Source organism: Balaenoptera borealis (assembly GCF_965194805.1).
Source record: "Balaenoptera borealis genome assembly, contig: HAP1_SCAFFOLD_2145, whole genome shotgun sequence".
Taxonomy (NCBI): domain Eukaryota; kingdom Metazoa; phylum Chordata; class Mammalia; order Artiodactyla; family Balaenopteridae; genus Balaenoptera; species Balaenoptera borealis.
The window spans coordinates 1-14549 of record NW_028122133.1 but is presented as its reverse complement, the minus strand read 5'-3'; the positions used below and the strand labels follow the sequence as shown (position 1 = coordinate 14549).

The 14549-nt window shown below is 46.6% G+C and overlaps 1 protein-coding gene across 1 annotated transcript; it reads left to right on the top strand.

Moving 5' to 3' along the window:
* Positions 1-232: 232 nt before the first annotated feature.
* Positions 233-12576, top strand: LOC309622329 (uncharacterized protein C2orf78-like; the record flags this gene model as incomplete). The annotated part of the gene is made up of 4 exons (XM_082409435.1): positions 233-257; positions 5651-5734; positions 8633-9382; positions 10661-12576. 4 exons carry the CDS (start codon positions 233-235, stop codon positions 12574-12576), a joined length of 2775 nt encoding a protein of 924 aa, XP_082265561.1.
* Positions 12577-14549: the final 1973 nt, after the last annotated feature.

Here is a 14549-nt window from a genome sequence, read left to right as displayed (position 1 = left end):
TTTTCATGACCCTCTTGTTCTTACAGAAAATTTCCAACATCCATCTCTACTTGGAACTCTAGATTCTCTGCAGCATTCTCCTCCTGTGGTGAGCAATGCAACTTCCCTAACACGAAGTGTCTGCAACTTCTCCAGAGTCTCTGCCCCTGCCGTCAGTTCGGCATCGGCTACTGGTACCCCTTTCCAGACACTCATGGGTAGTGCCTACCTTTACCAACATTCTAGCACGACTATGTTACCTGGAGTTACGGACCACAGCCAGATCTCCACTTCAGCTGCTTCCTATCCAGGTGTTCTTGAGTGGGACATCACAGCAAGCACTGAAAAGAATTCTTCTTCACTCGGAGACTTTACTCTGGCACTCACTGACCGGCATACAGCTGCTTCCTCCATGTTTCTGGCAGCCCAGTATGATAAAACTTCAGACGCCAATAACATGGTCCCTCTACATCCATCGCTTTCTGCCAGCCTTGCTCAGGGAACACCATCTCAGATTCCAAATCAGGGGCAGAGCCACCTGTCACTTACCTACCAGGAAGGAAGCCAGGTATATTACTATAACCAAGGCACACTGGGGTCTTTACTGTATGGAGAACTTGGCTCCTGCCCGCAATCCTATGGCTCTGTGTCATACACAGGAAGTAGGGCCTCTGTGCAACCAGAAATGGGAATGGGACTGAAGGAGATTCAGCCCACAAATATCCGACCACCAGCTTCCACCTCTGCAATCTGCCACCCTGTGTCTGCTCAACGCATCACAGAAACAAGTTTTCAAGGTGAGTACACAAACGGCAGAGAAAGTTGAAGAATGAGGTCGGCATTCAAAAATGGGGTCAAATCGACAGCTGGGAAGGGGTGTAGAGACAGGTAGAATTTAGATCCTGAGCCTTTAATAACCACTACCTTCTCTCAGTGCTCTCTGTTTTTCGACTCTATGTAAGAACACCTAGGGCTTCCCTGGTGGCGCCGTGGTTAAGAATCCGCCTGCCAATGCAATGCGGGGGACACGGGTTCGAGCCCTGGTCTGGGAAGATCCCACATGCCGTGGAGCCACTAAGCCCATGTGCCACAACGACTGACCCTGCATCGTAGAGCCCGTGAGACGCAACTACCGAAGCCCACGCGCCTAGAGCGCATGCTCCGCAACAAGAGACGCCACCGCGAGGAGAAGCCCGCACACCACAACCAAGAGTAGACCCCGCTAGCCGCCAACTAGAGAAAGCCCGTGCACAGCAATGAGAGACGCAGTGCAGCCAAAAAAATAAATACGTAGAATAAATAAGTTCAAACAATAAATAAATACATAAACATAAATTACAAAAAAAAGAACACCTAATGCAGGTGGGAAGGTGGGAGGGCCACTGTAGAGGTCATCTATGCTACATGTACAAGAACCCCGAGAGCACACCAATCGGTACCACACTTTTCACTGCTGTAGCCGATCATTCCCCCTGTACTACCACACTGTAGCACTCCCTTCCCTCATCTACTGCTATAGTCTCTTTGGAAGGTGTTTCAGAACTCTTGTTATGAGAGTGCCAGTTGAACTGTCCTCACTTCCTTCATTTATACCAGGATTGAAGACCTTGTGGTCCGAGATCCTGTCCAGAGAGCAAGCAGGCTAAGACTCTGTCTTTGTTGATGTATTTCATCAAAAAGGGCTCTACCCCCTCTCCTACTTCATGGTGTGAAGTGTTCTTAGCCTCTCGGGAAAGTGGGGAGAATGGAAAGGACCCTATATGAGAATGCTAGGCTCTGTAAAACATTTCAGGTTTTTAAAAATAAGACTCATTTTGTATTGGACTTACAACAGTCCTATGAAATACAAAGAAAGCCGAGAATCAGTGACAGGAAAGGATCACCAGTAAGAATTACAGCAGTCACCGCTTACCTCGTAGCATAGGGCACTGTCCATGATCCTTAAGAAGAGTTAGTAGAAATGCCTTGCCCATCTTGCCCCTGAACCCCTTGAAAGGTACACGACTGCTGTGTTGGTGTTTAGGGGGAGCATCTCACTTACCAGGGACTGACTTCTCCCTTGATTCCTCTGTAGTGATGGAGACTTCCCCGCTGATGAAAAATTCCCTGGGATTGCAACCTCCAAGCCAGACAGCTTTCCTATGGAATGACAGAGAACTTGTCAAGGTGAAACACCAGTCTGCGGGAGAAAGGGAGGAAGAGAATGATGGAAATCGTTTCTGGGAAACTATTCTTACATTATGTGTTGTTTGTTCCCGGTAAATAAACTGAAATCTTCTTAACAGTAAAACAAAATCTAAACCACTAAAGCCAATAATACAGGAGTATAACTTTTGAAAAAAATTTCTTTGGCTGCGCAGCATGTGGGATCTTAGCTCCCCAACCAGGGATTGAACCCACGCCTGCTGCATTGGAAGCGCAGAGTCTTCACCACGGGACCACCGGGGAAGTCCCAGGACTATCACTTTTAAAGGAGAAGGTACAAACCCCTCGGTTCTATGAACTGGAGATTTTTAGTAAGAAGTCAATATATTTGTTGTTAGGCTCATTTTATGTTAGGCTGTCTCCCTGCACAGGATGCAGGCGCCTTGAGGATGGAAGTCATATCCCTCTATAGTACGTCCCTCTTCTTTCTGCTTTGCAGTTTGCTGCTCCACTTGCTCAACCCCACCTAGTAATAACCTATACTTCCCTTGTTCCTGTTTTCCCATCTGGAAAACAGACAAAAGGCAACCAAACAACGCAAAGGTCTCAACAAATAAGGGATATCCAAAACCAGAGATGGCCAGAACTTCTGTACCCCTGATGAAATAGTCCTCATACAAAACCTGATAATCAAATTCCTTAATGCTAGGAATCACAGTGAAAAATAGTATCTGAACTGACTTCTGTCAGATGAGTGAGAACTAAGGTTAATTCAGTGTATCTGAAGCATAGAAAGTGAGGGCAAAAGTGGCACAAGATGGGGCTAGAGAAGCAGAGAGGATTCTAGACCACGCAGAGTCTTAAAGGCCAACAGTGTGTTTTCTATTCTCAAAACAATGCTTGTGAGCGATGTTTATGAGCAACGTTCCAACTTGCTTTGAAGGTTTCTTGTGTGAAGAGTGGATTGGAAGGAAACAAGATATATGGACACCAGTTAGGACCTAATCGCAACAGACAGGCAAGTTCAGTATTAGGAAGTTGAGGAAGAGCTGGCTGACAGATTCCAAAGAAATTCAGGAGATGAACTGAAGCGGGCTTAATGGGGTAGGAGATGGAGGAAAGGAAGGTCTTAGGGAATTCAAGGGTTTACTGCACACATGAGCAAAGTCTCAAAATTAATCATTTGAACGTACAGAGGCGGATCTCCCAAATGACACCGGTTAGGAAGCAACGGTACGCCCTTTAGAATTCCTAGAGACAACACAAATCAACTGTTTCGATGGAAAATTCGGCGGGACTCTTGATTTCCATGGGAATACAGAGAAAAGAGACACTGATCTGGCTTGCAGGTATATTTAGGAAGTTGTTAGCCGGACATCACCTACTAGTATCATGTAAGTAGGCCGTCCGAAGTAGGAAGCTTAGGGGAAAAACCTGGAGGAAAACTTAAAAGCTTAAGCCACACCTCTACACTACACCACCTTTCACAATTTCTTCTCAGATAAGCATCATCCCCATCAGTGAAGAAACTCGTTCGTACCTCATAATAGGAAAAACAGGCCTAAAGATTCAATGTGTGTCTTGGGAGGTCCCATCTATGCGATATCTTCCTGGGACCAGAAAAGGCCCCAGGAAGATCCATCTCTGCACCCCTGAAAGCTTACCACCAAGGAAAATGACTAGGTCCATAGATTTCCTCCCTCAAACCAGCTTACCTCACACATAGATCATTAGCAACTCCGCCCTTACTCACATTATCACAGTCACAAGAGTGGTTAGGGAGAAAAGCACTAACCAGGGGAACTAAAACAGAGGCAATCCAGGCCAAGCTGGGCTGGTGGCAGATATCTTGCTCCTTACGCTCGGGTGCATAATGCGACTCACCACAGTGCCTTTTTCACAGACCCTTTTGAACGTTTCTCCACAGAATCCAACAGCTCAAGTTAGTTCATGACGCTTCAAGGTCAACAATCGTCAAGAGAAAAACATGCAATATGTCTTACAATGTTGGATTCCTTACAAACAGGACAAGGAGATAACCATGTAGACAAAACCAGAGCATTTGAAAACATCTGTATTCTACAAACACACCAGTGAATGCTATAAATAAGGTACTATGACATAAAACAAAATGAAAACTAGATGTGAGACTCTTCTCTTCAGTGTACAGACTTCATGGCAGTTGCTGCACACTATCTAGCTACTTAGATCTTTAACTCTCTGTTCTGTTAATACCAAATGAGGCCCAAGTGTGTCAACCTGTTTCCCACAGAAACCAAAAAGTCTACATGCATCTCTTTTCTCCTGTGCCCTTTCACCTTACCTGCTCCCAATTCTCCACCAACGTCCTCCTCTTTCTCTAATTATTCTCCTCTTCATTTTGCTTGGCCTTGCCCCCAAGCATGCAAGACAGAGAGTCCTAGAGGTCCAAGATTCTAGAGTGGCTGTTTGCAAGGCGGAGGAGATTACAGTAACTGCCACACTGTATATACTTCTGTGCAAAGAAAAAGGGACAGTGTTCAGAATGTCTCTCACATATAACAAGAGCTGGAGATGGCAGGATACCTGTGTGGCCCAAGGAACTAGAGCTAGCAAATTATGGGCCAAACAATTGCAACCAAAGGCTGGAAGAGGAAAGGTCTGCAACCAGCTCTGTCTCCTAGCTCTCTGGTATTTGCTGCCAACGGGCAGAGTCTATTTCGTGAAGCATCAAGCACTGAAAAGAAGACTCCTGCTGCTGGAAGGTGACAGGAAGTAACGTCCAATGCAAGATCAAGGCTTGTCCTCGAAGCAATGCCCATAATGGAAGAAAAAAAAAAAAGAGAAAGCGGAAGAGAAATGTTAAGTCGCAAGTCCAACCTGGCCCCCAGCCTAGCCCAGCCCAAGGAAGGTAGGAGTCAAGGAGAAGAAACTAAAAGAGAAGAGCCTTGGACCACAACATTCTCCACAAGGTACACTCAAGAAACTTCACCCTACTCTTGAACCAAGTTACAAAGAGAGCTTCTTAATCCCTACTTTGGCTCCTTAAAAGCTGCTATCAGTTCACTCATTAGACACATATGATTTCAGAACAACTGTAATAGTTCAAACTAGATGGCTCTTTCCTTCCTAAGGATTATTAATTAAAGAAGATCTATATAGCTCTAAGTATATGATACATAAAATAGAATACTCTGTAGAATATAAGTAACTCTTAGTTCAGTGTATTAATGAACGTCTGTAAGAAATGTTGCAATGATTTCCCTAATGGAAGAGCCTGGGGGAGGTAAATCTGTCTTCTAGGATTTCCTCCCCAGAGCTCAGAAACTCAGGTGTTGTTTTAGCTCTCCTACACTCTCTTCACCCAAGCCCGCCTTCCTGTTGGGGATCGGACCTCCCTATTGGCTCTCTCATACCTTTCAACTGCCTGCTTTGTGACATCACTCTCCTACCAAACCTACTACCACTTGGTAGAGTCTTGGGGTTTCCGTGGAGCTGTTTGGACCAGTAACCAGTGACCTCTGTACTGGACACGTGCGCCGTTCAGCTGCAGCCACTCAGACATCCTCTAGTGTTGTCTCCTCATCCCTTGTACCTGCAGTGGATGCTTCCTCTTCTCTGACCATGTCAGGTAAGAAAAGAAACTTTGGAAAGTTTTGCGTTCGATTTCTTTTGCCCCTAAATTGAGTAGGAGATTCAAAATAGCATGGAATAATGAGGGAAAGTATTGAACTACACGTCTGGAGACCTAATTTCACTTTTGACTTTGACGTTTACTATCTGTGTGACTTTGGACAAATCACTGGCTGTCTCACAAAGCCTGTTGCTTTCCTTAACTGTTACGTTAGGATACCACGTTGGGTTGATCACTCTGATCCCCTTCTTTTCCAGTATTGAGCCTTAAAGGGTACCCATGTAGAAAACGAAATCAGACACTTCTCAAGAGTGTTTCAACAGAAACATAGAAAAGCCAGGGGACATAGAAAACTAGCAATATATACCAAGATGTTTCATCTCTAATGGTCTCCCTCCACTAGGATTTCGACTAGTTGAAAAGAGAGAATAGGGAGAGAGGATGGAGAGTACTGGGCTCTACAGGGAGGCACAGAGTCGAGCGTAAGGAAGTTTAGGATGGTTTTCATTAGCACAGGCCAACAGGCACCAAGAGATGGGAGAAAATGTAAGAATGAAGAGGGAAAGCATAGAGGAGCTCTCAAGAAAAACGGAGTTTGCAATGGAATGCTGATGGGAACCAAAGATTTTCAATTAAAGCAGAAACAGCACAGAGGGAAACCTGCTCAGAGCAGGGCAAAACCAAGTTGATGGTAGCAAACCCTTACATTAACAGACTAAGAAGGAAAGTAAGGCCAGAACAGGGGATCACCAGGAAAGGCAGCTTATCAGAAAAGTCATACTCCGTTTTCTTTCTTTTATTGCCTCTCTGAATACAGTTGGCCACTTGACAGTTTTGAATATAAACATTTTAGAAATACGTTTTAGAAATGATGCCTCCTATAAACAAGCAACCACAGTGGTTATCTAGGGGGCTGCTTTTCAGTGTTTTATTCTTTCTAATTTTTAAACTAGGTAGACATTTCACCAATTCAACATTTTAAGTGATATCTTCTAAATTGAATCAGAAGGACTATTTTCCTTGGTGTGATATGTAGGTTCTAAGGCAAGGCTGCTTTTCATTTTTACAGTTATTTCCTTCCTAACACAGAGAGCACATTGATCAACAGCCATCGTTCGCTTGTAGATCTTAGCTACCGAAGAAGAAGAAGAAGAAGAAGAAAAAGTCAAGCCCCACATCTCTAATTCCCCCCACTTAGGGAATTCCCTGGCGGTCCAGTGCTTAGGACTCGGTGCTTTCACGGCCAGGGCCACGCGGCGCGGCCAAAGAAACAAAACAAACAAACATCCACATTTATCGAAAACCATATTGTGGAGTCCTGTGGATTTTCTTACATTTGAAAATCTTTTTTAATTGGATTCTAGGCATGATGGTTTTTTGAGGTTTTGGGATGCCATCTTCTTGGATGCTGAAGATGATTCTAATCTAAGTTCTAGGATAAATCCAAAAACCTTCCTGATACATTTTAAGCTTCCTTTCTGCTTATTATATAAGCTATATTCATTGAAATATATATTTCTCCTAGGCTTAATACCTCTTACTTGCTGGGTAAAAATATGAAGGAGCACAATAATGAAACTCTTTTACACTTATTATTTTGCTGTCTGCTTCGTACCGGTTTTCATTGAAATACTTGTCTATATGTGTTGTGGCTACCTATACATGCACATTTATTGCATTCTGTTGCTTGTTATGCATTTTTTACTGACATACCTTCTCTGTCTGTATGCATTGGCTAGGAATTCATTCACCTCTATCACCTCCATCGTGTCTTCTGGTTAATAGTATTCACTAAAATAGAGTGGGCAAAATTCACTTTCATAATATTGCATGGATGGTACAGAATGCCATTTGTTAGTAAATTCATTAGGCTTCGATACTTGCCACATACCCCAGTTTTCATTAATATCTATGGATTTCTTTTTCGTTAACGTAATATGCTTGTCATGATTTTTCTTTGTCTTTCTAGAACTTATTGTATCTTCCTCCATATAAATCATACGCAATAGATCAGCTTATTCATCTATTAATTATTACTGCTATTATTATTGGTGGTGGTGTTATAACCACTTTACAGGTGAGGAATCTGAAGTAATCAGATAACTCTTCCCTTTCCAAAAGCACTTAAGAAATCCACTTTCGGGTAATCATTTTGAGGTAGGATGAGAAACCAGGCTTGAAGAGGGCAAAAATGACTCTTTCAATTCACCAGTTGGACTGAGCTGTACGTCACCTCTAGGTAATAGCGTGGGAACTGCACAAGCAAAGGGAGACACTGAAGACGACAATGGTAACAGCCGTACTGTTTTCTAATGGACAAAAAAAATGCCTATATTATAAGTTCTATTTCTCCTGCTTTCTGGCAGTATCATGCTCAGAGTGGAGTCCTGGCAAGGAAGTCAGGATACTTAGGTTCTGAAACCTGGTAATGATACTAACATAATGAGAGAACTTGAACAAGTCAACCCGACCTCTCTGAGCCTCAGTTTCCTTACTCACGAAATGAGACTGAGAACATCGAAGTTCTCTAAGGGCCTCCTAGTTCTAAAATGCTTCCAGTCTAGGAAATAGCATAGAAGTCAATACGAGTGCAGGCTGAAGGGAAAGACAGGGCAGGGAGAAGGTTGCTTCCAGCCTAGAGAACAATCTCTGAACCACACCACTTGGCTCTTCTGCCCGTCTGTGCCCAAGATGGGAGCACAGGCAGTGAATAGAGAAGAGTGGAAAACTGCTCAGTCCTTACAGCCATCATTAACTGTCTGATTTTGGGTTTCTCAGGAAGTAGTGATAGTAGAGGTGTCCTGATAGCAAGAACCTTCAGATGATGCCGTTCCTCAAACGTAGTGAGAATTTCTCAACCTCCCTGAGTTTTTCATGACCCTCTTGTTCTTACAGAAAATTTCCAACATCCATCTCTACTTGGAACTCTAAATTCTCTGCAGCATTCTCCTCCTGTGGTGAGCAATGCAACTTCCCTAACACGAAGTGTCTGCAACTTCTCCAGAGTCTCTGCCCCTGCCGTCAGTTCGGCATCGGCTACTGGTACCCCTTTCCAGACACTCATGGGTAGTGCCTACCTTTACCAACATTCTAGCACGACTATGTTATCTGGAGTTACTGACCACAGCCAGATCTCCACTTCAGCTGCTTCCTATCCAGGTGTTCTTGAGTGGGACATCACAGCAAGCACTGAAAAGAATTCTTCTTCACTCGGAGACTTTACTCTGGCACTCACTGACCGCCACACAGCTGCCTCCTCCATGTTTCTGGCAGCCCAGGATGATAAAACTTCAGACGCCAAGAACATGGTCCCTCTACATCCATCGCTTTCTGCCAGCCTTGCTCAGGGAACACCATCTCAGATTCCAAATCAGGGGCAGAGCCGCCTGTCACTTCCCTGCCAGGAAGGAAGCCAGGTATATTACTGTAACCAAGGCACACTGGGGTCTTTACTGTATGGAGAACTTGGCTCCTGCCCGCAATCCTACGGCTCGGCGTCATACACAGGAAGTCGGGCCTCTGGGCAACCAGAAATGGGAATGGGACTGAAGGAGATTCAGCCCACAAATATCCGACCACCAGCTTCCACCTCTGCAGTCTGCCACCCTGTGTCTGCTCAACGCATCACAGAAACAAGTTTTCAAGGTGAGTATAACAAACGCCAGAGAAAGTTGAAGAATGAGGTCGGCATTCAAAAATGGGGTCAAATCGACAGCTGGGAAGGGGTGTAGAGGCAGGTAGAATTTAGATCCTGAGCCTTTAATAACCACTACCTTCGCTCAGTGCCCTCTGTTTTTAGACTCTATATGAGAACACCTAGGGCTTCCCTGGTGGCGCCGTGGTTAAGAATCCGCCTGCCAATGCAATGCGGGGGACACGGGTTCGAGCCCTGGTCTGCGAAGATCCCACATGCCGTGCAGCAACTAAGCGCATGTGCCACAACGACGGAGCCTGCATTCTAGAGCCCGTGAGCCTCAACTACCGAAGCCCACGTGCCTACAGCCCATGCTCCGCAACAAGAGAAGCCACCGCGATGAGAAGCCCGCACACCGCAACCGAGAGTAGCCCCCGCTAGCCGCCAACTAGAGAAAGCCCGTGCACAGCAATGAGAGACCCAGTGCAGCCAAAAAAATAAATACGTAGAATAAATAAGTTCAAACAGTAAATAAATACATAAACATAAATTACAAAAAAAAGAACACCTAATGCAGGTGGGAAGGTGGGAGGGCCACTGTAGAGGTCATCTATGCTACATGTACAAGAACCCCGAGAGCACACCAATCGGTACCACACTTTTCACTGCTGTAGCCGATCGTTCCCCCTGTACTGCCACACTGTAGCACTCCCTTCCCTCATCTACTGCTATAGTCTCTTCGGAAGGTGTTTCAGAACTCTTGTTATGAGAGTGCCAGTTGAACTGTCCTCACTTCCTTCATTTATACCAGGATTGAAGACCTTGTGGTCCGAGATCCTGTCCAGAGAGCAAGCAGGCTAAGACTCTGTCTTTGTTGATGTATTTCATCAGCAAGGGCTCTACCCCCTCTCCTAGTTCATGGTGTGACGTGTTCTTGGCCTCTCGGGAAAGTGGGGAGAATGGAAAGGACCCTATATGAGAATGCTAGGCTTTGTAAAACATTTCAGGTTTTTAAAAATAAGACTCATTTTGTATTGGACTTATAACAGTCCTATGAAATACAAAGCGAGCCGAGAATCAGCGACAGGAAAGGCTCACCAGTAAGAATTACAACAGTCACCGCTTACCTCGTAGCATAGGGCACTGTCCGTGATCCTTAAGAAGAGTTAGTAGAAATGCCTTGCCCATCTTGCCCCTGAACCCCTTGAAAGGTACACGACTGCTGTGTTGGTGTTTAGGGGGAGCATCTCACTTACCAGGGACTGACTTCTCCCTTGATCCCTTTGTAGGGATGGAGACCTCCCCCCTGGTGATGAAAAATTCCCTGGGATTGCAACCTCCAAGCCAGACGTTTTGTGTGACACAAAGTCAAGAACTCCCCAAGTCCTGCAGTAGCAGAAACAGCCACATACTTGAGAGTAACCCACCATCTGAACTTGGGGACATTTCAGTGACAGCTCCAGTCCAGAGTGCCAGGCGTCTCCTGGCCCTGCCTCCAGCTCCAAGCCAGGGACAAATAGAGAGTAAGCACGTGGATGATATCAAAACCAAGCTTTCAAAGCCTCTGGATGCCTACCAGATCCCAACAGAGAACCAAGATCCTCCACTACTCCCTTTAGGAATCCCTGATATTCACCAGCCGCTGGCCTGCACCGATCCCCTCAGCCAAGAGGAGCAGCCTGGTTCTGAAAATGCTGATCTGGGAGAGAACAGCCGGAGTCGTCAGGACCTAGGGACACTTGAAAATGGGATTGAACCTAGCAGTGGTCTTGCAGACATTACTACACTGGCGGAGGATATTCACCTTCCCCAGCTCTTTAATCCTTTGAAAGATCTTGATCAATCCCAAGGTCCCAACGTGATCAAAGCTAAAGACACCAGAGCCATTAAGGTGAATCAGGTGCAGGAAAAGCCAAGTGTCATAAAGGTTCCCTCTGATCAACCCAGGAAGAACAAACAGAAAGCCTCTGAGCCTATCAGTGGCGCTCCCAAGGCCAAAATCCAGCCAAAGAATCCAGAGTGCCTGTTAGGGGGAGAAGTGGTTATATGCCACGCTGCAGTCAGTGACAGGGCTCCTGTGAACACGGCCAAGCACTCTCAAGGCAAACCTCAGAAAGCTGCATCCAGAAAGATCAGCAAAACTAAGAGCCACGGGCAGGAAAAGACCAAAAGGACCAGAGGGAGAAACAAGGCTGAGGAGAACAAGCAGTCAGGGAACAAAGTCAAGGCAGAAGAGAAGCCAGCAATCCCCCACACGAAGCGAAAGGAACACCAAACTGAGCTTCTCCAACAGAGCTTTCAAAAGCCTCGAACCTCCCTTGGCGTGCGCATGCTGGAGTCTGTGAAGGTTCTTCATGCGCTGGGGAAGAAGAATGAGACGAAAACTGGGCGCTCTTCCTGTCGGCTCTTGGGAAAGTCAAGCAACCCCAAAGACCCCCAGCCACCCCCAGCTATCCAGCCATGGCGGCATACCCCACGTGAGGGGAAGGGTCCTGAGAAAACGCAAGTCCAAGCCCAGAAACCAGACAGCAGTGCTGAAACAGAGTGTCCGTCTCCAGCCCAGTATGAGCGGCCTCCTCCTGGGAAGGTCAAGTTGATACCTCTGCCTTTTTCTGCCTGGGACAAGCCTCAAGCTCGACCCGCTCCTCGGAGGCCACAGTCTCTGGCCTCACATCGGCCTGCTGGGGCTTACCGTGCCCAGCCTGGTTCTACTGACTCAGCTCAACCTGCTGCAGCCAATTCATCCCAGCCAGCTCCTGCCTCTTTGCCAGGCCCCGCCAAACCAGCTCAGCCAACTGTGACCAACCCAACCCAACCGGCTTGGCCCAACCATACCCAGCCTCGTGTCCCTCAGTCTGCTGCTCCTAGGCCTGCACCCTCCAAAACTTCATCTGGCGCTCCTCTCCAGCGGGAGCCTGTTCCCCCTGCTGTGAATAAGCGCCAGTCCCCACCCAAGCTCCAAACCCACTTTCTACTCCAAGACTTCAGCAAGCAACGAGTTCCATGGAGGGAACCCAACGTGCCTGAGCCAGTCATGTCAAAGCCCATCGAACAAGAGCAGAGGCCAGAGCGAGAGGCCATGAAGAGGCGGGCTCAACAACAACGGGAGAATGCTGCCAGATACACCTCTTCGGGCAAGCTGCAATTTTTCACCGAGAGGGAAAACGAAATGGAAATTGCCGACTACTACGGATACGTCAAGTGAGAGCTGCTAGGATTCTTGGTGCCACCTTGGCTACCAGCTGTTCTTCCATACACAGGTAAGACAGGTATAGAACTGAATAAGTAAATGGAATACAATTAATAGACGAGTAACAAACCTTTCGAATTTTCAGATGCTGCTAACTGGGGCGTGAGAAAGGAAGGACTGAAAGTTGGATGGGAGAATGAAGGAAAGGGGTAAAAACTGAGCAAAGAGGAAGGAACTTGGCCCAGGGCTAGGAAGGCCAAAAGAGACGTATGGATTTAGGAAAGGAAGCAGGAGCGAGGATGAAATGGCAGAAGTAAAAAGCAGGGTCAGAGGTCTGGGTTGAAAGAACACAATTGGAGTAGAGTTGAAGGTGACAGAAGATGAGTCTAGGTTTACTAGGAGAAATAGAAAAAGTCTCTCGGGGACGCTGGCCTTAAGTCTCACAACCACCAGATAGGTATTTCAGAAAACAAGAGGTTCAGGACACATCTCTGAAAGGTCTGAGTTGCCTTATTCAGGTGTGACTGTAGTGGGGGAATAGGGAAATCTACCAGAGAAGTGGCTAGGGCTCAGAGTTATCCTAGGGGCAGCTGACGACAGGGGCAGAGCCAAGGGAACTGCTGGATCAGGAGGCCCACGAACAAAGCAGGGGCATAGCCGCCTGTCACTTCCCTGCCAGGAAGGAAGCCAGGTATATTACTGTAACCAAGGCACACTGGGGTCTTTACTGTATGGAGAACTTGGCTCCTGCCCGCAATCCTACGGCTCGGCGTCACACACAGGAAGTAGGGCCTCTGGGCAACCAGAAATGGGAATGGGACTGAAGGAGATTCAGCCCACAAATATCCGACCACCAGCTTCCACCTCTGCAGTCTGCCACCCTGTGTCTGCTCAACGCATCACAGAAACAAGTTTTCAAGGTGAGTATACAGACGGCAGAGAAAAGTTGAACAATGAGGTCAGCATTCAAAAATGGGGTCAAATCGACAGCTGGGAAGGGGTGTAGAGACAGGTAGAATTTAGATCCTGAGCCTTTAATAACCACTACCTTCTCTCAGTGCTCTCTGTTTTTAGACTCTATATGAGAACACCTAGGGCTTCCCTGGTGGCGCCTGCCAATGCAGGGGACACGGGTTCGAGCCCTGGTCTGCGAAGATCCCACATGCCGTGCAGCAACTAAGCGCATGTGCCACGACGACGGAGCCTGCATTCTAGAGCCCGTGAGCCTCAACTACCGAAGCCCACGTGCCTACAGCCCATGCTCCGCAACAAGAGAAGCCACCGCGATGAGATGCCCGCACACCGCAACCGAGAGTAGCCCCCGCTAGCCGCCAACTAGAGAAAGCCCGTGCACAGCAATGAGAGACCCAGTGCAGCCAAAAACATAAATACGTAGAATAAATAAGTTCAAACAGTAAATAAATACATAAACATAAATTACAAAAAAAAAGAACACCTAATGCAGGTGGGAAGGTGGGAGGGCCACCGTAGAGGTCATCTATGCTACATGTACAAGAACCCCGAGAGCACACCAATCGGTACCACACTTTTCACTGCTGTAGCCGATCGTTCCCCCTGTACTGCCACACTGTAGCACTCCCTTCCCTCATCTACTGCTATAGTCTCTTCGGAAGGTGTTTCCGAACTCTTGTTATGAGAGTGCCAGTTGAACTGTCCTCACTTCCTTCATTTATACCAGGATTGAAGACCTTGTGGTCCGAGATCCTGTCCAGAGAGCAAGCAGGCTAAGGCTCTGTCTTTGTTGATGTATTTCATCAGAAAGGGCTCTACCCCCTCTCCTAGTTCATGGTGTGAAGTGTTCTTGGCCTCTCGGGAAAGTGGGGAGAATGGAAAGGACCCTATATGAGAATGCTAGGCTCTGTAAAACATTTCAGGTTTTTAAAAATAAGACTCATTTTGTATTGGACTGACAACAGTCCTATGAAATACAAAGAAAGCCGAGAATCAGTGACAGGAAAGGATCACCA